The 24,364-nt window shown below is 41.3% G+C and overlaps 1 protein-coding gene across 6 annotated transcripts in view; it reads right to left on the bottom strand.

The window, feature by feature from the left end:
• LOC106829580 (zinc finger protein 709-like) overlaps positions 1 to 21,248 on the bottom strand; it is a 42,946-nt gene extending 21,698 nt beyond the window's left edge. For 3 of the 6 annotated variants that reach the window (XR_011496179.1, XR_011496178.1, XM_070492112.1), the window contains exon 1: positions 21,074 to 21,248. Coding sequence is in view for 1 of the 6 variants with exons in the window: in XM_070492112.1 (XP_070348213.1) it covers positions 21,074 to 21,076 (3 nt within the window). In the remaining 5 variants the exon portion in view is untranslated. Of the gene's footprint in view, positions 1 to 9,123; positions 9,155 to 21,073 lie in introns of all 6 variants that reach the window. The other 3 variants (XR_011496180.1, XM_070492113.1, XM_070492114.1) reach the window with 2 other exon arrangements.
• Positions 21,249 to 24,364: the final 3,116 nt, after the last annotated feature.

Here is a 24,364-nt window from a genome sequence, read left to right as displayed (position 1 = left end):
CTTTGTACTGCTTTAGTTGCAGGCCATAAACTTTCACCCCTCAGGGTATGACATGAGTTTCCTCATTACTTCTAGTAATATTTTTTGTTTTAAAGACTATTTTCCTAGATATTTGTGTCATCTCTCCAGCTAAATTTGGGGGGCTGAATCCAGATGTACATTTTCCCCTGCTTTTCCTTCCAATCTGCATCTTTGAGTCTACAGTGTGCTTCCTGTACTGAGCATATATTTAGATCATGGTTTGTATGTTTTAATCTGAGGTGACAATCACTTCCTCCTGTCTAGATCATGTAATTGAATCACATTTAGGATTTCTGACCTAGTTGCAATGACACCTGCCTTTTTAGTTTTAATGTAAGTTTGGATTCTCATGTTCTTTTCAGTTTCTCCACTCCTTTATGGCTTTCTGTTGCATTAATTGAATATTTTCTAACATAGCATTTTAATTTTTAAATAACTTCACTATACTTTTTAAGTTCTTTCTTTTTTAGGGGCTCCTTTACTATTTAACATAAACTTCTTAATTTACAATAAGGAGCTTCAGATTTATACTAGCTTAATTCCAGTGTGCATAGATTCTTTACTCATATATAGCTCTATTCTCTTTTGCCATTATTGTGGCATTATTGTTATGCAGATTACATCAAGTAATGCTAAAACCAATAATATCTTGCTACATTTATTTCTTTACTGTCTATCGACACTTCCGTAGCACAAGACAGCTTTGCTCCCACTCAAGACCTTAAGGCTTTTAATGGCAAACAAATTACACATATATTACAGTTCTATATGGAATAAGGACACCAGCACATTAAGTACATACTATTTTATACAGTCCTTTGATATCAGCCAAAAGAAAGGAAAAAATCGGTATTTGTTCTCTATCTCACATATATATAATTACCTATACTGGTGTTTTTCTTTCTTTATGTTGATATCAATTAACATCCTGGGTCACTTGATTTCAACCTGAAGAACTCCATCAATCATCTCATAAGGCAGTCAGCTATTAATATACTTTCTCAGGTTTTGTTAATCTGGGAAAGTATTTCATCTCTATAGTTTACAAGGTAGTTTTAGTGAATATAGGATTTTTGGTTGACAGGTCTTTTCTTTGTTCACTTACAATATGTTGTCCCTCTGCCTCCTAACCTCCCTTTTCTCTGCTGAGACATCGTTTGTTAATTTTACTGCAGTTTCCTCTAATTGTTGGGTTATTTGTTCAACTGCTGTTTTTTCCCCATTGTACGGTTCCTACTTTTTGGGATCTTTGCATGTTTTATATCTTTGATACAATCCACACGTTACAGGTAATATATTGTAGCAACTGGGTACTGGTCCGCTTCCTACTGGGACTCTTTATTATTATTAGCTTGTTTCTTTGTTCAGTGACCCGGCAGAGTATTTTAGCTAACTCCCTGCCCTCCACACAGAGAGAAACTTCTGACTTAGCCCCTGGAATCGGGCATGGCTTTGGCTGTGTCTGCTGTCCTGACACAGTGGCATGGGGGCTCTCTTCCTCTTCCATGGACACAACTGGTGCTTAAACTAGATTAACTGCTGGCTGTTGCTCTATTGTTTCCACCAATGTCCTGGGGGCATAACTTGCTCTACCAAATACTCCAGTGAAATGCTGGCTCCTTTGGAGAAATACTTCCTGAAGCCCCTGTTTGATATTTGTTCTCATCGTCCACGTGTCCTTCCAGCAGTCTGATTCCCTGGTTCTCTCAGGAAACCTAGACAGCCTACAGTCTAAGCTGTATCTTCATTAAATATACAAATCTACTAATTGTCTTTCACCTCATTCTCCACTTTTTAAAATTATTTTATTGAGGTCATAATAGTTTATAATGTGAAATGTCAGGTGTACATTATTATGATCAGTCACCACATATATGTGCCCCTTTACCCCTTATGCCCACTGCCCCACCCTCTTCACATCTGGGAACCACTAATCTGTTCTCTTTGTCCATGTGTTTGTTTATCTTCCACATTATCAGTGAAATTCTGTGATGTCTATCTTTCTCTGTCTGCCTTATTTAGCTTAACATAATACCCTCAAGTTCCAACCATGTTGTTGCAAATGGGATGATTTTCTCTTTTTTCACAGCTGAGTAGTATTCCATTGTATATATGTACCACTTCTTCGTTATCCAATCATCAGCTGATGGGCACTTGGATTGCTTCCACATCTTGGCTATTGTGAATCATGCTGCAATGAACACAGGGGTGCATAAGTCTCTCTGAATTGTTGTTTTCAAGTTCATTGGATAAACAGCCAGTAGCAGGATAGCTGAAACATACAGTATTAGTATTTTTACTTTTTGAGAAATGTTCATACTGTTTTCCATAGTGGCTGCACCAGTTTGCATTCCCACCAGAAGTGGATGAGGGTTCCCTTTTCTCCACATCCTCTCTAACATTTGTTGTTTTTTGTCTTGGTGATTATAGCCATTCTAACAGGTATATGGTGACAGCTCACTGTAGTTTTGATTTGCATTTCCCTAATGATTAGTGATGTTAAAAAATCTTTTCATGTGCCTGTTGGCCATCTATCTGCTTTGGAAAAGAGTCTGTTCATATCCTCTGCTCATTTCTTGATTGAGTTGTTTGTTTTTATGTTGTTGAGCTGAATGAGATCTTTATATATTTTGGAGATTAGCCTGTTATCAGATATACGATTTGCACATATTTTCTCCCAGTTGGTGGGTTGTCTTCTTGTTTTGTTCGTTTCTTTGGTTTTGCCGAAGCTCTTTAGTCTCACATAATTCCACTTGTTTATCTTTTCTTTTGTTTCCTCAGCCTGAGTAGACATGGTATTCAAAAACATGCTGCTAAGACTGATGTCCAAGAGTGTCCTGCCTATACTTTATTCTAGAAGATTTATGGTTTCACATCTTACCTTCAAGTCTTTAATCCATTTTGAGTTAATTTTTGTGTTTGGTGAAAGATAATGGTCTACTTTCATACTTCTGCTCAAGGCTGTCCAGTTCTCCCTACACCATATATTGAAGAGACTTTCCTTTCTGTGTTATATGTGCTTGGCTCCTCCGTCAAAGATTAACTGCCCATACATGTTTGGTTTTACTTCTGGGCTTTCAATTCTGTTCCATTGATCTGTGCTGTCTGTTTTGGTACCAATACCATGCTGTTTTGATTACCATGACTTTGTAGTATATTTTGAAGTCAGGGATTGTGATGCCTCCAGCTTTGTTCTTTTTTTCTCAAGATGGCTTTAGTTATTCGCAGTCTTTTGTTGTCCCATATGAATTTTAGAATTCTTGGTTCTATTTCCATGAATAATGTTATTAGGATTCTGGCTGGGATCGCATTCACTCTGTAGATTGCTTTAGGTAGTATAAATATTTTAACTATATTTATTCATCCAACACACATGCATGGAATATCTTTTCATTTCTTTATATCATCACTGATTTCTTTTAATAATGTCTTATAGTTTTCATTGTATAAGGCTTTCACCTCCTTGGTTAAATATTTTCCTAGATATCTATATCTATATCTATATATATATATATATATATTTTTTTTTTTCCTTTTTCTCCCCAAAGCCCCCCGGTACATAGTTGTGTATTCTTCGTTGTGGGTTCTTCTAGTTGTGGCACGTGGGACACCGCCTCAGCGTGGTCTGATGAGCAGTGCCATGTCCGCGCCCAGGATTCGAACCAACGAAGCACTGGGCCGCCTGCAGCAGAGCGCGCGAACTTAACCACTCGGCCACGGGGCCAGCCCCTCTATATATATATATATATTTTAAGATTTTATTTTTCCTTTTTCTCTCCAAAGCCCCCTGGTACATAGCTGTGAATTTTCAGTTGTGGGTCCTTCTAGTTGTGGCATGTGGGTTGCAGCCTCAGCATGGCTCCATGAGCGGTGCCATGTTCAAGCCCAGGATCCAAGCTGGCAAAACCCTTAGCCACCGAAGTAGAGTGCACAAACCTAACCACTTTGCAACTGGGCCAGCCCCTATCCTTAGATATTGTATTCTTTTTGGTGCAATTGTAAATGTGATTATATTCTTGAGTTCTCTTTCTGTTAGTTTGTTATCAGAGTAAGGAAATACAACTGATGTTTGTGAGTTGATTTTCCGCCCTGCAACTTTGCTGTAGTTGTTGATTATTTCTAATAGCTTTCTGATAGATTCTTTAAGGTTTTCTATAAATAGAATCATGTCATCTGTGAGCAGTGAGACTTTCACTTCTTCCTTGGCAACTTCGATTCCTTTTATTTCCTCCAGTTGCCTAATTGCTCTGGACAAAACCTCCAGTACTATATTGAATCAGAGTGGCCAGAGTGAGCACTATTTTCTTTTTGTGTTGTCAGAGGAATGGCTTTCAATTATTCTCCAAGAGTATGACATTGGCTGTAGGTTTGTCATATGTGCCCTTTATTACATTGAAGAGCTTTCCTTCTATACCCATCTTATGGATAGTTTTTATCAAGAATGGATGTTGGATCATGTCAATTGCGGTCCCTGTATCTATTGAGATGATCATGTGGTTTTTATTCCTCATTTATTAAAGTGGTATATCCCATTGATTCATGGATGTTGAACCATCTCTGCATCCCTGGTATGAATTCCAGTTGATCATGGTGAATGATCCTTTTAATGTATAGCTATATTCAGTTTGCCAATATTTTGTTGAGCATTTTTGCATCTGTGTTCATCAGCAATACTGGTCTGTAATTTTCCTTTGTCTTGTCCTTGTATGCCTTTAGGATCAGGGTGATGCTGGCCTCATAGAATGAGTTACCAAGTGTTCCATCTTCTTAAATTTTTGGAACAGTTTGAGAAGAATAGACATTCCTCTTCTTTGACTGTTTGGTAGAATTCTCCAGAGAAGCCATCTGGTCCTGGACTTTTACTTTTTTAGGAGGTTTTTGATTACTGTTTCAATCTCTTTACTTGTGATCACTCTATTCAGATTCTCTATTTCTTCTTGATTCAGTTTGGGAGATTTTATGAGTCTAAGAATTTATCCATGTCTTCTGAATTGTCAAATTGGTAGGCATATAGGTTTTCTTGGTATTCTATTATAATCCTTTGTATTTCTGCTATCTGTTGCAATTTCTTCTCTTTCATTTCTTACTTTATTTGAGCCTTCTCTCTTTTTACTTAGTGAGTCAGGCTAAGGATTTGTCCATTTTGTTTATCTTCTCAAAGAACCAGCTCTTAGTTTCATCGACCCTTTCTACCATCTTTTGGGCTTCTATTGCATTTATTTCTGCTCTAATTTTTATTATTTCCCTCCTTCTGCTGACTTTGGGCTTTGTTGTTTTGCTAGTTCTGTTAGGTGTAGTTTAAGATTTCTTATTTGTGATTTTTATGTTTTGTCAAGGTGGGCCTCTGTTGCTATGAACTTTCCTTTTAGGACAACTTTTGCTGTATCCCATATGAGTTGTATGATGTATTTTCATTTTCATTTGTCTCCAGGTATTTTTTGATTTCTCCTTTAATTTCTTAAATGATCCATTGGGTGTTCAGTAGCATGTTGTTTAGTCTCCATATATTTGTCACTTTCTCAGCTATTTTCTTGTGATTAACTTCTATTTTGATAGCACTATGGTCTGAAAAGATGCTTGATATGATTTCAGTCTTCTTAAATTTATTGAGGTTTGCCTTGTTTCCCAATATATGGTCTATCTTTGAGAATGCTGCATGTGAACTTAAGAGGAATGTGTATTCATCTGGTTTTGGATAGAGTGTTCTAGATATATCTACTAAGTTCTTCTGGTCTAGTTTCTCATTTAATTCCACTATTTCCTTGTTGACTTTCAGTCTGGATGATCTATCCATTGATGTCAGCGGGGTTCTGAGATCCCCTACTACTACTGTGTACCTGTTAATTTTTCCTTTTAGGTCTGGTAACAGTTGCCCTGTGTACTCTGGTGCTACTGCGTTAGGTGCATATATATTCACAAGTGTTATGTCCTCTTGGGGGAGTGTCCCTTTTATCACTATATGCTGCCCTTCTTTGTCTCTCATTGCCTTTTCATCTTGAAGTCTCCTTTGTCTGTTATAAGTATTGCGACACCTGCTTTCTTTTGTTGGCCATTAGCTTGAAGCATCATCTTCCATCCCTTCACTCTGAGTCTGTGTTTCTCTTTAGAGCTGAGATATGTTTCCTAAAAACAGCATATAGTTGAGTCTTGTTTTTGAATCCATCTTGCCACTCTGTGCCTTGTCATTGGAGAATTCAATCCATTTACATTTAGAGGGATTATTGATATACGAGGGCTTGATACTACCATTTTACCACCTGTCTTACGGTTGTTCTGTATTTCTCTGTTTCTTGTCCTGTGTATTTCTGACTGCCAATTCAGTTTTGTGATTTGCTATGATAGTTTTTTCAGGTTTCTGTGTTTCTCATTTGTGTGTCTGTTCTGATTTTTGTTTCTTAGTTAACATGTAGTTTGTATAAAAGATTTCATAAATGAGATAGTCTATTTTCTCATAGCCTCTTATTTCCTTACAATAAGCAGGTGCCATCCCTTATTTAAATTTTTGTTTAAATTTAAATTATCATTGTCAAAACTTGTTCCATTTTGTGTTGTGAGTTTGTGATTAAACTGAAGTGATTATACTTATTCTTGATGGTTTCCTTCCATTTACCTTTCATGTTATAATTAAGTGTTTAGTAACCTGTTCTGATAGAGAGTTGCAATTTTCTGGTTTTGTCTATTCATCTCTTTGCTCAAGGCTTTCTACACTCTTTTTTTCATATCTGAGGGCCTCCTTGATCATTTCTTGTAGGGGTGGTCTTGTGGAAACGAACCCCCTCAGCTTTTCTTTTTTAATATGGGAAAGTTCTTTTTTTTCCTTAGATCTGGAGGACAGTTTCACCGGATAGAATATTCTTGACTGAAAATTTTTGTCTTTCAAAATTTTGAATATATTATTCCACTCTCCTAGTCTGTAAGGTTTCTGCTGAGAAATCTGCTGAAAGCCAGATCCAAGTTCCTTTTAGGTTATTTTCTTCTGCCTTACTGCCCTTACTATTTTTTCTTTGTCCCTGAATTTTGCCAGTTTTACTAATATACGCCTTGGAAAAGATCTTCTTACTATGATGCAACTAGCAGTTATATTAGCCTCATTTACATGTAATTCCAGCTCCTTTCCCAGGATGGGAAGTTTTCAGCTATTATTTCTTTGAACAAGCTCTCTGCTCCCTTCTCCCTCTGGAATATCTACAATCTTTACCTTGCATTTTGTAATTGAATCAGGTATTTCAAAAGAGTTTCTTCATTTCTTTTTAATCTTAGTTCTCTCACCTCCTCCATCAGACGCATTTCTATATTTCCATCCTCTAAAGCATTGATTCTGTTCTCCATAATATGAGCTCTGTTTATTAATTATTCCAGATTTTTCTTTATCTCACTAATTGTGTTTTTCATCTCTAGCACTTCTGATTGGATTTTTAAAATACTTTCAACCTCTTTTGTGAAGAATTTCCTGTGTTCATTAATTTTATTCCAGATTTTATTGAACTGTCTTTCTGAATTTTCTTGTAACCCACTGAATTTATTTATGATAACTATTTTGAATTCTCTGTCATTTAGATTTTAAATTTCTGTAACTTCTCGATTGATTTCTAGGTACTTGTCATTTTCCTTCTGGTCAGGAGTGTTAATACGCTTCTTTATGCTGTTTCATGGGGTGTACTTTTCCCACCAAATAGTGGTACTGTCTGGGTGCAGATTCCACTGGCCACCAGTGTGGGAGGCAGGAGCTGTGTTTTCTGAGCCCACCATGACCCCTGGCAGTTGTTCCTATTATTGGTAGCTGTGCCACCAGGGCCCCTCTCTGTTTACCTGCTGGATGCTGCTACTTTACACATATAGGCACAGGCACTTTGTCAGGGATCCCCTGCTCTGACTGGCTAGCCGAGCCTATGCACCAGGCAGGAGGGGTGCTTTCTTTCCTGCCTGTGGTCCTGCACGCTTCTGCTCTCCACTCACTGTCTGCCTGACTGGGCTGCTTGCCTTGGTGGGGACACCCTCGCAATTGCCTTGGTGTGGAAGCAATCCCACAGGCTGAGGCAACTCCAAGAGTGAGAGTGTTCCCATGGATGGCTGCCTTTCCCCCCTTCTTCTCAGAGTCATGTGCCAGGCACCACATGAAGTCCCACACCCAAATGGCTGCCACTCAGAAGGGAGAAGAGATCTGCTTACCTCCTTCCACTGCCTGCTGGGGAGGGGTCTGCACGCTCACCTTCAGACATATGGCTGCTTGGATCTCTCAGACATCTACTGTCTCTTGTGAATGTCTTCTCTGGGTTTGCAAATATCCTTTTCATTGTATCTTGGAGAGACTAAGGGAAGACCTCACTCTGCCATGATGCTGACGTCACCTGATTTTTGATATTTGACTCTCAATAAGCTTTAGATACCTGCTCACCCTGTCTGGCCTACAATGGATACATAAGTCAGGAAGGTTGATATGTGTATCTTTTCTTTGTGTGAACTGTTACAGGGGTCAAACCTTGGAAACCTGGAGCCTCTACACAAATATACCTTAAAGTTCGAGCTATTCTTCCTCACAGATGCTGCTCCAGCCTGCTTAGCCTTGCCCTGCTCTCCTTAGAAAGTACCTGTGAGCAATGAACATATTCTTATTCACTTGATGCATGTGGCAACATAGTGATGGCATCTAATCCCATTTTATATAGGGTGTTAATCCTGACCCCCAAAGGCCATGATAAAACACAAGATAACCAATGGAAAATATCTTTTGGGTAACAAATGGGTATTCAGGTAATGGAATTTTTATAAGATGAGAAAAAGAAATCCAAAACCAGAGAAAACATAATCTTTTTAGATGCATTAGACAAAAAAGAAAACTTTGAAACCTCCCACATTGCTCTAGCAGTAGAATTCACACATGCAAATGGGATAGTCTCACAAGGGAAAACACAGCAACAGAGGTGGATGGTTGGTTTCCGTTCTGATGTATAAGGAGCTCTGAGTGATCTCATCTTCACAACAAGAAAATAACAACCACCTGAAAAGCAACACTTCTCCTTAGATCCAAGCAAGATTTGAGATGAGATGACAAACCAATGCTTCCAAATGAGAAACTGAGAAGTATGGAGAATTACTGCTTACCTGGAGGAGAAGCAACTGCAGCCAGCAACCCCTGGAAACACATATCCTGTTAACAATGAATTTGCTGGAGATACATTTTGGAGTAATTTGAGAGTTAAAAGCACCAGGGAGTCCAGTCTTAGGGAACCTGCAAAATGTATGTTTATTTCCACTAGTAACCCAAGGACATTCTCATTTTGAAGACTGGAAAAAATTGTCTCATGCTTAATGCAGGAAAGCAGGGTAAAACTTTTTCCTATATGCCCAAAGCTTTTTGTGCTCTCTTAACTTTGGCCATCACTCAAAGGGATCTAATTGGCCAAAACCTTATCTGATCGAGGAAAGAGCTATAAGACAACTCCCAGATTCTTCAGAATTTCTCAGACAATAGAGGAGGAATGAATGCTAAGAACCTGTTCTGAAGCTCATAGTCCAGAGATTCTGTCCCATCAAAACATTACAGCTTCTTTTTGCTGAGCAAGAGTTACCCTGAGCTAACAAGTGTTGCCAATCTTCCTCTTTTTTTGCTTGAGGAAAATCAGCACTGAGCTTAAATCTGTGCCAATTGACCTCAATTTTCTATGTGAGTAATGGCCACAGCATGGCTGAAGAGTGATGTAGGTCTGCACTCAGGATCTGAACCTGTAAACCTGAGCCACTGAGGACCTGAGTATCATGGCAGAATGAACTTTCCTGGCAATCTTCCCCCTCCAAGACACAACGAAAAAACATTCATACTCCAACAGAGGACATCCAAACACAACACAAATAACGTCGGAGAGACACAAGCAGCCATACTACAGAGGATGGAGAGGCTGGAGCCCCCCTCGGAGGAGGTGGAATGAGGTAAGAAAAAAACTTTGTCCCACCCAACAACAATGATCCATGAACACCTCTAAAGGCCTCCAACGAGGAACAAACGGGAATGGGGATGTTTGTTCACAGGAGTATCAAGGATCCCAGAGGGCCCATGCAGACTAGACAGAAGACCTTTAGCAGTGCAAGAGCTTTTGTGGGGGGAGACCTTATCAAGCCAACACCCAAGGGGAGCAGATAGTGAGAGTGGAGGGAGAAAACCCTGAGAGCACGCAAGAGAAAGCACCCCTCTCCGAACCTCCCCAGCACAGCTCTACCCCATGGGATTTCAGCTGAGGGAAGATGGCTCAGAATACATGGTTCTTGACCCCTACTCCGTGTCGACAGGAGGTAACTGCAACCCACTAATGCCAGGATGCATAAAAACAGAGCCACCCCTTCTAGCAATATCAAACATTATATCAAATCGCCAGACCAGAGACAAGATGACCCAGAAATCAGTCCTGAAGACACAGAAATATGTCAGGTATATGACAATGAATTCAAAAGAGCTATCATCAAAAAACTCAATGGGGTAAAAGACAATGTAGAGAATTCAAGGAGTTCAGGAGCTACTTCACAAAAGAGATTGAAACTATAAAGAAGAATCAATCAGAAATATTAGAGATGAAAGACACAGTGGAAGAAATAAACAAAATATGGAGTCCCTGAACACTCAAGCAGACATCATAGATGAGTGTAGAAGCATAATCAAAGACAGACATGTTGAAATGCTCCAGATAGAGGAGGAGAGAGAATGAAGACTAAAAAGAAATGAAGACAGTCTCTGAGAAATATCCAACTCGTTAGGAAATGAAACCTAAGAATTATAGGTATTCAAGAAGGAGAAGAGAAGGAGAATGGAGCAGAAAGCATATTCAAAGAAATAATAGCAGAGAACTTCCCAAACCTAGGTAAAGAGATGGTAATCCATGTGGAAGAGGCTTCCAGATCTCTTGGATATGTCAATGTAAAAAACCTACTGGAAGGCATATAGTAGTGAAACTGGCAAAAATGAATGAGAAGGAAAGAATACTAACAGCAGCAAGGCAGAAGAAAATAACCTACAAAGGAACCCCCATCATTCTTTCAGCAGATTTCTCTGCAGAAACCTTACAGACTAGTAGAGAATGGAATGACATATTCAAATCTGTAAAAGACAAAAACTTTCAGCCAAGAATACTCTATCCAGCAAAAATATCCTTCAGATATGATGGACGAACAAAAACTTTGCCAGACAAACCACAGCTAAGGGAGTTCAAGCCACAGGACCCCTCTACAATAAATCCTCAAGAAGGCCCTCATACCCGGAAAAAAAAAAAAAAAAAAAAAAGGGAGCAAAGGGTTACAAAGCATGGAGTAAGGAAATAAATAGGTAGACAGAATCAGAATAGGATAGCAAATACCCAAGTATAGCATTAAAGATAAAGGGAAAGAAAACACCAAAAACAAAGATAATCTTGTCATTTTAACCACCAGCTCATAATACAAGATGGAGTAAGATGCGACAAAAACAACTTAGGAGGGGAAGAGGAAAGAGACTGAATCAGTTTAGATTAAGGAAATAAGAGGCCATCAGAAAATGGACTATCTTATATACAAGATTCTGAACACAAACCACTAAACAAAAAAGCAGAACAGAGACACAAATAATGAATAAGGACAAAACAAAGAAACACCTGATAACAAACTACATCATTCAATAGGTAGACCAAAACACACAGGACCAGAAACAAAGGAAATGCAGGAGAACCAGCAAATGAGTGATAAAATGGTAGCATTAAGCCCACATATATCAGTAATCACCCTAAGTGTAAATGGATTGAATTCTCCAATAAAAAGACACAGAGTGGCGAGATGGATTAAAGAACAAGAGCCAACAATATGCTGCCTCCAGGAAACACATCTCAGCTCCGAGGACAAACACTGGCTCAGAGTGAAGGGATACTCCAAGCTAATGGCAAACAAAAGAAAGCAGGTGTCACAATACTTATATCTGAAAAGGAGACTTCAAGATAAGAAAGGTAGGGGGCCGGCCCAGTGGCGCAGCAGTTGAGTTCACACGTTCCCCTTCTCTGTGGCCCGGGGTTTGCTGGTTTCGATCCCGGGTGCGGACATGGCAACACTTGGTAAAAGCCATGCTGTGGTAGGCATCCCACATATAAAGTATAGGAAGATGGGCATGGAAGTTAGCTCAGGGGCAGTCTTCCTCAGAAAAAAGAGGAGGATTGGAAGTAGTTAGCTCAGGGCTAATCTTCCTCAAAAATAAAAGATACGACAGGTAAAGAGAGACAAAGAGGGGCAGTATAGAATGATCAAAGGGACATTCCATCAAGAAGAAATCACACTTATAAATCTATGCACCCAACACAGGAGCACCACAGTTCATAAAGCAACTATTAACAAACCTAAAAGAAGATATTAATAATAACTCAAAATAGTAGAGGACCTCAACACTCCACTCACATCAATGGATAGATCATCCAGACAGAAAATCAACAAGGAAACAGTGGAATTAAACGTAAAGCTAAACCAGTTGGACTTAATAGACACATATAGAACACTCCATCCCCAAAGAGCAGAATACACATTCTTCTCAAGTGCACACAGAACATTCTCAAGGACAGATCATATGTTAGGAAACAAGGTAAGACTCAATAAACTTAAGAAAGTGAATAACAAGCATCTTTTCCAATCATGATGCTATAAAGCTAGAAATTAATTACAAGAAAAAAGCTGAGAAAGGCACAAAGATGTGGAGACTAAACAACATGCTATTGAACAAGCAATGGAGCATTGAAGAAATTTAAGGAGAAATCAAAACATATCTGGATACAAATGAAAGTGAAACCATACCATCCCAACTCGCATGAGATGCAGCAAAAGACTTATTAAGAGGGAAATTCATCACAATACAGGCACACCTTAACAAACAAGAAAAATTCCAAATCAGCAATCTCAAATTACTCCTAACTGAATTAGAAAAAGAACAACAAAGACCAAAGTCAGCAGAAGGAGAGAAATAATAAAAATCAGAGCAGAAATAAATGCTATTGAAACAAAACAGGCAGTAGAAAGGATCAATGAAACCAAGAGCTGGTTCTTTGAGAAGACAGATAAAATTGACAAACCCCCAGCCAGACTTACTAAGAAAAAAAAAGAGAAAGCTCAGATAAACAAAATTAGACATGAAACAGGAGAAATAACAATGGATATCACAGAAATACAACGGATTACAAGAGAACACTACAAAAAAGTATATGCCCACAAAATGGATAGCCTAGAGGAAATGGATAAATTCTTAGACTCTTACAACCTCCCAAAGCTGAATCAAGAAGAAACAGATAATCTGATAGACCAATCACAAGGAAAGAGATTGAAACAGTAATCAAAAGCATCTCAAAGAATAAAAGCCCAGGACCAGATGGCTTCCCTGGGGAATTCTACCAAATTTTCAGAGAGGATTTAATATCCATCCTTCTCAAGCTATTCCAAAAAATTTGGGAAGATGAAACACTTCCTAACATATTTTACGAGGCCAACATCACTCTGACACCAAAGCCTGACAAGGATAACATAAAAAAGAAAAACTACATGCCAATATTGCTGACGAACACAGATGCAAAATTCCTCCACAAAATATTAGCAACTCGAATACAGCAATACATCAAAAGGATCATACATCATGATGAAGTGGTATTCATACCAGGGACACAGAGATGGTTCAACATCCACAAATCAAGCAACATCTGCAAATCAATCAACATGATACACCACACTAACAGAATGAGGAATAAAAACCACATGGTCATCTCAATAGATGCAGAGAAAGCATTTGACAAGATCCAACAGCCATTTATGATTAAAAAAAAAAAAAAAAAGAAAACCTCTTAACAAAATGGGGATAGAAGAGAATTGCCTCAACATAATAAAGGCCATATATGACAAACCCACAGCCAACATCATACTCAATGGGGAAAAACTGAACACCATCCCTGTGAGAACAGGAACAAGACAAGGGTGCCCACTCTCACCACTCTTATTCAACATAGTACTGGAGGTTTTGGCCAGAGCAATTAGGCAAGAGAAAGAAATAAAAGGAATCCAAATAGGAAATAAAGAAGTGAAACTCTCACTCTTTGCAGGTGACATGATTTTACATATAAAAAGTCCTGGGGCTGGCCCCGTGGCTGAGTGGTTAAGTTCGCACACTCCACTGCAGGTGGCCCAGTGTTTCGTTGGTTCGAATCCTGGGCGCAGACATGGCACTGCTCATCAAACCACGCTGAGGCGGCATCCCACATGCCACAACTAGAAGGACCCACAATGAAGAATATACAACTATGTACCGGGGGGCTTTGGGGAGAAAAAGGAAAAAAATAAAATAAAATCTTTAAAATAAATAAATAAATAAATAAATAAATAAAATTCTAAAGAATCCATCAGAAAACTATTAGAAATAAACAACTACGGTAAAGTTGCAGGTTACAAAATCAACATACAAAAATCAGCTGCATTTCTATACTCTAATAACAATCTTACAGAAAGAGAACTCAAGAATACAATTCCATTTACAATCACAACAAAAAGAATAAAATATCTAGGAATATATTTAACCAAGGAGGTGAAGGACTTACAGAATGAAAACTATAAGACATTACTGAAAGAAATACACGATGACATAAAGAGACAGAAAGAGACTCCATGCACATGGATCAGAAGAATAAACGTAGTTAAAATGTCCATACTACCCAAAGCAATCTATAGATTCAATGCAATCCCAATCAGAATCCCAATGACCTTCTTCACAGAAATAAGACAAAGAATACTAAAATTCATATTGAGCAACCAAAGAGCCCAAACTGCTAAAGCAATCCTGAGAAAACAGAGCTGGAGGAATCACAATCCCTGACTTCAAAATGTACTTGCAAAGCCATCGTAATCAAAACAGCATGATACTGGGACAAAAACAGGTGCACAGATGAACTGAACAGAACTGAAAGCCCAGAAATGAAACCACATCTCTATAGACAGCTAATCGTTGACAAAGGTGCCAAGAACATACAATGGAGAAAAGATAGTTTCTTCAATAAACGGTGTTGGGAAATCCGGACAGCCACTTGCAAGAGAACGAAAGTAGGCCCTTAGCTCATGCCATACACAAAAATAAACTCAAAATGGATCAAAGACTTGAAGTCCTGAAACCATAAAACTTCCAGATGATAAAAGAGGTAGTGCACTCTGTGACATTGAACTTAAAAGGATCTTTTCAAATACCATGTCTTCTCAGACAAAGGAAAAAGAAAAAATAAAAAAGTAGGACTTCATCAGACTAAAGAGCTTCTGCAAGGCAAAAGAAACTAGCATCAAAACAAAAAGACAACCCACCAATTCGGAGATAATATTTGCAAGTCTTATATCCAACAAGGGGTTAATCTCCGAAATATATAAAGAACTCACACAACTGAACAACAAAAAAACAAACAGCCCAATCAGAACATGGGCAGAGGATAGGAACAGACATTTTTCCAAAGATATACAGATGGCCAAAAGGCACATGAAAAAATGCTCAACATCACTAATCATCACGGAATTGCAAATCAAAACTACGCTAAGATACCGCCTTATACCTGTTAAAATGGCTATAATCACTAAGACTAAAAATAACAAACGTTGGGGAGGGTGTGGAGAGAAGGGAACCCTCAAACACTGCTGGTGGGAACGCAAACTGGTGCAGCCACTATGGAAAACAGTATGGAGATTCCTCAAAAAACTAAACACAGAAACATCATATGACCCAACTATCTCACTACTGGGTATTTTTCCAAAGAACTTGAAATCAACAAGTCAAAGAGACGTATGCACCCCTATGTTCACTGCAGCATTACTCACAATAGCCAAGACATGGAAGCAACCCAAGAGCCCATCGACCGCTGACTGTACACAGTAGATGTAGTATATATATACAATGGAATCCTACTCAGCCATAAAAAAAAGACAAAATCATCAAAATCATCCCATTTGCAATGACACGGATGGACCCGGAGGGTATTATGTTAAGCGAAATAAGCCAGACAAACACCATAGGACTTCACTCATATGTGAAAGACAAACAAACATATGGACAAAGAGAACAGTTCAGTAGTTACCAGGGGAAGGGCAGTGGGGGCTGGACACAGGGGGTGAACGGGAGCACTTATATGGGGACAGACAAAAAATAATGTACAAGTGAAACCAAACAATGATGTAAACTATTACGAACTCAATTAAATAAATAAATAAGAAAGAGGGCAATTCAAGATTTAAAAAAAAAAACCAGCACTGGGAATAATCATCCCTTCACTAACTAGGTTTTCTATAGTTTTCAATCCTTCAAGGCCCTGTGAAATTGACATTGGGCCATTTTAACTACTAGATTTGTGGGGCAAAGTCCCTGGGGTCCCAATTTGTCAAGTCAATTTGTAAGGGGCAGAGAATTCTTTTAACTCCAATTCTTGCTCATCGGATCAGAGCTTCCCAGCTCACTATGGGATATTTTAGGACAATGGGTACTATTAGTACAAGGAATTTAGGCAAGACCATAGTTCTGATGGGTAAAGAATGAAACATTTGTCCTATATGTCCTCTATATTATATTCATTAACACCCCTAAGATCATCAGGGGCACCTTAGTTAACTTTAGTGGAATCCTGGGTATTACTGTAATTTGACACTTCATATTGAGTACCTGTTTGATTATTTCTGAATTAGTGCATTACATCAGAGAGCAAAATTAATTCAGAACCGATGTTGCAGAGGCCCAAAAGTCAAGCAGTGTACCTTTATCTGTTTTGTTATGTAAATTCTTCTAGTATATTCTGGATTCCCAATTGGGTCAAATTGTAGACTTTCGTTTCAGTATTTTATCTACTGTTTCCTTCCTCCTGATCTTTCCTGTTTTGTTTTCTTCATCATGGGATATACTGCAGGAGAGGGAGTGCCTCCCTACCCTGCTATTTATAAATTTTTCCACCTAAGAGCCTCAAAACAGTGCCATCAGGGTTAGGAGCCTCCCCCTTGACAACTGGCTGCTTTACAAGGTTGAAACCCTGGGCTTAAGTCAGGTTTGAACTAATCCCTTGTGCCAGAGAGGTGCCATGAGTGTGTCCCCCATAACCCTCTAGGTCAGGATCTTTGTGGCAGCAGAGGCAGCGGCAGCAGCAGAGGTACTGAAGGGGCCTGGGGAGCCCTCTGGTGTTAGGAGTGTGGACTCACCCCGCCACCTACTGTCTGCCTTTCCCCATCTCTTCCCTGTTTTTTAAATGACAGCTCTTTCAGGAGTGACCATCTGATGGACCCACCTCTTGCAAAATGTATGGTCCCTGTCTATATCCCCATCGCTGGGGTATGTCAGGCTACCACAGCTTCCGTCACAGCTTCACTCCAACACACAGATAAATCCCTACAAAGACACTGACCCAGGACTCATTTAGGGAGGCATCAATCCAACAGTCCTACTCCCACATGCCTATAAATTCTTGAAATTGCCAACTCTGGTCAGCTGAACCTGGAACTGAGGTTGGTGGGTCAACAATGCAACATAGGGCAGCACAGTTCACAGCCCAGCTCCCCAGCAAGCAGCAGCCCACAGTGCATGCCACCACCAGGCAGCAGAGCAGGGGAGCAAGTCAGAGCAAGAGAAGACAGACCCACGGGTGGGGTCATGTGTGTGTGGACATGCTTCTCAGGGCACCAACTGTTATGATTACCTGCAGAGGGGTGGTTCCCCTGTTGAGACTGATGCCAGGGTGGCGCAGGCGCGTGCACACACACACACACACACACACACACACCACAGGGTAGGAAAAGGCTTAGGACTCACATAATAGAGGTCTGAGGGGAGGGCAGGGCCGGCCTCTCAAGCAGCTCTGACAGGGCTCAGAAAGCAAGGAATGGAGCCTGGCCTGGGATGGGACTTCACTGGGCCTGGGGGTGGGGCCGGGGCAAGAGCTCTGCACACAGGCAGGGGCTGGGGTGGTGGGAATCTCCTGCCTGCTCTAGAGGAGAGAGCACCCAGGCTTCTCCTCAGCTTGTCCAGGTAGGGGCACGAGGGGAAGAGGGTGGGTGAGGCTTAAGCTGTGAGCAGTCACCCAAAAATGTGGAGTCTGACTGCTCACTACAGGGACAAATATGGATAAGAAAAATATATATTCTCGATGGATTTATACAAAGAAACACGCACAGGAGGCTCAAAAGTGATCAAAACTATATGGGGGTGGCTGGAGTAAAAGTGCTGGAGGGGACCAGGATATGTTCACAGCAAGTCATCCCAAGTCAGACTTTGCTGTCTTATAGATTTATTTCAAATAAACAGAGATATTTATATTCTTTAATTTTAACTCTTGTACATAGGAAACCATTCTAAGATTTAACTCCTTTAAACACTAACAGATACAAAAGCGTAAACCATGCAAAATAAACTTTTCACATCTCTGAGTAACAGGACATGCTGCACCCTGGTCCGTCCTTCCCCTAGACCTCACACTCGGGATATCTGCAGGGACGAATGGCATAATATAAGGCAATCAGGTTTTGTGCTTAAACCCTTAAATGTACCTGATTTTCAAAGATTTATGACAGCTTTTAGAAGTTTCCCTCACATCAATTAAAAGAGCATTTCAATTGTTTTAGCCTTTCAAATTTCTATGTTCTCTGCAGATATGCACATAGAAAGACTGATCTAAAGTGAAAAAATTTGCTTGCTTTCCTCAGATCCTCTCTCTCAATCAACTTACAGTCTCAGGGCCCAAGTGCTAAGGGAAACCAGAGCCAAAGGGCTGCACTAGTCCATCGATAAAGAAATCCAAAGGAAAGAAACACAAACACTGGAATCAGCTCAGATGAGCAGCCTGCTTCCCACAGGACAGAAGGAAAGCCACACTCAGAAGGTCCCGTGTTCCTGACTCTCCTGGTGGAGACAGAGCCCTGGAGGGGGTCACTCCCTGGAGAAGGAGGGGAGGGCACCTGAGCAGCCACAGGAAGGAGCTCTGGGAGCCCCACACACCCTCCTCTCCCCAGGGAACAGTGCACACGCTCCCTCTCTCAGGCTCCATTCTCACAGTGAGGAAACTCAGCTGGATCCAGTTTAAGGTTCTGACCCAGATGGACCCAAGATTAATGGGCCCTAATCCAGGACACAGAGGTCCTGACTCTCACAGACTTTCTCAGTGTAAACAAATTACTCTGAGTGCACCTACACTGTGGATGCAAAACTCCAATTATGTCTAGAAACAGGGCCAAGGAATCCACAGCGACAACCTCAGAAAGGGCGTCACTCCCCACCCCATGAGCACGTGCACCCCCAGCTTTCCAGGGCTCTGCAGCTCCTCTCAGGATAACGACTCCTTCCATGGGGATGTGAGCAGTAAGACACCTGCAGGGGAGGCTCCCCAGGAAGGACAACTGGGCCTTCAAGGCCTTCCCTCTGCAGGTCCAAGGGGGCCTTAGCTTAGACTCACTGCCCTCAGGCCTCTGCCCCCACTGGAGTTTTTTTGGACCATCACTGATATTTTAAATACTCAAACACAGGGTTTGAGGCAATCCAGCAGAAACAGTCAAACCAGTCTTTATGTGGAAGTGAGGGAAGAAAACTGTATGGCAATTTGCTACCTCAAAAAGAAATCCCACAGGGCCCGCCCCATGGCCGAGTGGTTAAGTTTCCCTGGTTTGGATCCTGAGCACAGACATGGCACCGCTTGTCAGGCCACGTTGAGGCAGTGTCTGACATGCAACAACTAGAAGGGCCTGCAACTGAGATATACAACTATGTACCGGGTGGATTTGAGCAGATAAAGCAGGAAAAAACAAAAAAACATTGGCAACAGTTGTTAGCTCAGGTGCCAATCTTTAAAAAAAAAAAAAAAAAGAAATCCTACAAAAATATATTGCATATTCTGGAAAAAAAATGATGCTAATATAGTAGTATTTCCATGACAGTAAATTTTTTTTATCAACTATTAATCCTACTTCATACTTCTGGTCTGCAAGTCTAAGCCCTGGAAATCTATTTGAACTCCCCCAAAATAAAAGAACAGACCTCAGAATATTAGCACCCATATGGGAGGAAAAGAAGGAAAGAAGAATCTAGTGCATCCAATGTAAAACTGGAACGTCTTATTTTTTCTGAAATTCACCTCTTTCTTCCTTCTTTGGAAATATTTTATATTGTGTTTCAAGTCATGTTGATTAAGTTAATTTCTATTCATTGGAAAACTGAGATTAAAATAAAGTGAATAAATCTTTTAAAGTGACTAACCCAGGTGGGGACAGTGCTGACAGGACAGATCATCCAGGAAAGTTTCTCAAGAGGAACCTGCACCCAGAGGACTTTCCACAGGATGTCTGTGCCCAGAAAGATCCTGGGGGAGACGCACGAGGATTTCATACAACGTAGTTCCAGGTGCTTATAAGCTGCTTTTCACTCATGGAAAATATCCACACACACAAAACAAATCTTTTTAAAACAGCCATCCATTGACTATGAGAAAACGATAACTAAAATATTGCGTCTGTTTCAAATCCAACAAGGACAAATAGTTGATAATAATGCTGTGAATCAGAGGCAGGACGCTGGCATTTGGGAATTTGGGGAGCGACTGGAAATTCAGGTACTTGTTGTCAACCCTAGGAAGACCTAGACTGGGGGACACGGTCGTGGATTGAGCTCTGCTCCTCAAATCCATGGAAAGTTCAAGAGAAAAAGGGTTTCCCCTGCGGAGAAAGGAGGCCCTGGGGACCCCAAAACCGCAGCCCCTCCGCGCACGGACCCCGGAGCCCGAGGCCCGACTGTCCTGCGGGCCCTCCCGTGGGTCCCTCAGCGTCTGGGACACGCGGGGCTGCGGGCGCACAGCGGCCCAGAGACGCTCCGGCCCAAGTCGCCGCGCGCAGAGACCACAGGACGCCCGGGGCCCGGCTGCCGGCCCCGCCCCCACGCTGCGGCCGGAGGGGCCTGAGGGCCGAGCGGCGCCACCGCGGACTCGGGGCCGCAGACCCCGGAGGGGACCGCGAGAGGCCGGCCCGCCCCGCCGCTTCCCACCAGCCCCGCCTGCGTGTCCTCATCCCGGGGCCGCACACTCACCATTCCTAGGGCTCCTGGGTCCCCCGAGTCCTTCCTATGACACTGCTGTCGCTACAGGTCACAACATGACAGAAGACGCGGCAGAGCCACTTAGACCCTTTAATGGCGGGGAGACGCGGTCCCCAGCGCGACCGGAGCAGCAACTTCCGGGCGGTTGGTGAGCTGCGCCCCACCCACCTGCCCCGGCGCCGCTTCTGATTGGACAGTTCAGAAGACTCACCCTCTGGTGTCTGAGTGACAGCCCCTGAGTTTAGGTGTCTGAGCAGAATGCCAGACAGAACGCTTCCTCTGCAGGGATATTTGCATTGAAAGGTGGTGTTGGGAGAAGGCTCTTGGAACTGAGATCCTTGTTTAGTAACACACAACTGAAGGTCACCTCACCGTATGCAATAATTAGTCTCTCTCCATGTTGATCTTTATTGATAACTGGAGTCTGACAAAGTTTTGCCAAAAAGGTACACAGGCACAGATACTGTGACCAGGGAACTAGACCAAGAAAAGTGTACTGAGGATCTGATAAAGACTAACGTTATCTGTTGAGTGTTGGCAGACAGAAAGTTTCAGGAAGAGCCTAACCACCGAAGATTCCCACAAGCAGGCCAGCTGAAGCCAGTTCTAGCCCCCTCAAGTTGCTCTGAAGTAAAATGTCCCTATTATAATCTCGTCAACATGTTAAATTCTCCTCCTCTGGGAGGGACCAAGCAGCCGTTTCTAGATCATGCTATATATGTAGTAGCGTGTGTACATGCTACCCTTGAGACTTAAAGGAACATGACTGTTAGGCAACAAACGTGAGCTCCTGCCTTTTCCGTAACTGAATATTCATGAACCGTACTATGATCTCACAATAAAGGGAATCCCAAACCCTTGTTTGGGGAGACACTGCTTGCGAGAGATGCCCAGAATTCTCCCCTGCCTATGCAAGTAATAAACCTTTCTTCACCACTTTTGCCTTGCTTGTGCTTTTTGGCTCCAAAATTGACTAAGAGGTGAACCCATTGAGTTCAATTACAGTATCAGGGACGCATTAGGTGACTATCCTTACAACACTTCAGTCAGATTCAGAATAAGAGCATTGGGAGCAAAAAACAAGCCATCATTTCAGAAGAAAAGTGACTTCTGGTTATTCAGAATGGTCAAATTTAGAAAATGTTTCTGACATGAAAATATTTGTATCCCAATGAAAATATAAACAGGAGCTCTTTCTCACGGCTGTTAAATCACTCTGTGGTCATGACCCACCCTTACTTGTGGTTACACTGTTTAATCCAACTATAATGAGACTTGTTAGACAGCTAGTTTCATCTAAATAATCATCTCATTGATTGGTGAGTCTACGATACTACAGAGTAACGTTCATTTTGACAATATTGTAATCACTATATGACAGGCATCCTCTCCACATAGTCTGCACAGATACCATATCTGAACATTTCCTATCCCAATTCCCTGAGGAAATGCTCCCTTTCGATATAATCTGAGTCAAACAGCCCCACTCAAGTCCACCTGAACTTCAGCAATAACTTCACCAGGCCCACGGGCAGAAGTATTCGGAGGACATCTGACAAGTGCAAACTGAGGGGCAGGGCCAAAGAACTATAAGTGATCACCATGAAAACAGAAGAGGAAGGCACAGTTTGCAACCAGTGCTCATCATACAAGGGGAAACACTGCCGGGCAACAGCATCATCAATCAGTCACCTATAGAATGTAGGAAGAAAAGTTTTGAGGGTGTTCAGCATCAAGCATTGAGAGATGCAAAAGATATTTCCATTTCCTTATCTGTTTTTCACCTTCCCTTTAAGAACTACCTGGAAAATAATAGTCTACAAGCAGATTTCCTGGAAATAACTCTGATTTCCTAAGTCAGGAATGCCTTTGTTTTGTTTTGTTTTGTTTTGGTGAGAAAGATTGGCCCTGAGCTAACATCTCTTGCCAATCTTCTGCTTTTTCTTTTTCCATTTTCTCCCCAAAGCCTCAGTACGTAGTTGCATATCCTAGTTGTAGATCATTCTAGTTCTTCTATGTGGAATGCTGCCACCGCACGTCCTGATGAGCAGTGAACAGGTCCGCACCCAGGGTGAGAACCCCAGGCTGCCGAAGCTGAGCATGTGAACTCAACCAATTGGCCATGGGCCCATTCCCCCAGCCTCTGTTTTTTTGCTTTATCTCCTAGCTCCTCGTCTTCACCTCAAATAAAGGGCGCACTATACTAAGAATGTGCATTCGCCTGGGAAGATGCATGAGTCTGGCTCCACTCTCACACACTGTCAGAAACATGGTGCTGAGGAAACTACATTTCATCACTGCCCTCCCCAACCCTTCTTTCCTTGCACCTGTGGGAATTGTACAGTTCCAGTAGTGGCCCCATCTGGGCAGAAACTGGAGATGTGCTTCCTACACTGATGAATTGATAAATTGTTCTGCTTCTCATAGGTAACATTAGGGCCAGTCTGGCTTTCTCTTGATGTCACATCATGGTGCTCTCAAAGGTCCTTTAATCGCTGTGGTGGGCACAATAGACATGACGCCTTAAGGTTGTCTTTGCTAATAGCATGTGGTTCTTTCCGTCTCCATCATGGCAAACATGAGGGCCAGGATACACTTAGAGTGTTGGTGCATCCACCTGCACTGAGGGAAGCCCATGAGAACTCAACAATATCCTACAAGGTGGTCTTCTAAGCCAGAGAAAGAGCTCCATTTACAAAGCACAGGGAGTTACTTATATGTATGGAGAGAGAGATTTTTTTCCATGACTTTGAAAAATGGCCCTAATGGAATGAGTTACCCAAGATTCAAGAAGCTGCTCTGTTGGAGGAGGTCACGGAGAGGAGGTGACCACTGGTTGACCCTCCAGCCTAACTTGGGCAATTGGAACCTCCTTTCCCACACCCCCGTCCTTGGAAGATACATTCTGCCCAATGATCCTGAACTAAGAGCCATTCCAAGGATGCAGCCTAGAGAGAATAATGTGTTGTTGAGACCATCTGGACTGTAGATATTACTGAACTCCATTAAAGCCTCTATATAAACTTTTAAGATTATTGTGGGTGGGTGTGGCAGTACTACTCTCATACCCAAACCAAGTGTATCACCAAAAAAACTACACCCCAATTTCTTTTGTGAATATTAATGTAAAAATCCTCAACAAATTCTAGGAAGCCCAAAACAGCAACATAAAAAAAGATTTATACACCATGACCAAGTGGGTTTATTATAGGGACGGAAGGTTCGGTTAAAATATCAAAATCTATTAATGTGATAAAGGATATCAAAAATCAAAAATTGCAA

This window comes from Equus asinus, chromosome 20 (assembly GCF_041296235.1).
Source record: "Equus asinus isolate D_3611 breed Donkey chromosome 20, EquAss-T2T_v2, whole genome shotgun sequence".
In the NCBI taxonomy this organism is placed as follows: domain Eukaryota; kingdom Metazoa; phylum Chordata; class Mammalia; order Perissodactyla; family Equidae; genus Equus; species Equus asinus.
This window is presented reverse-complemented; position numbering and strand designations above follow the sequence as displayed.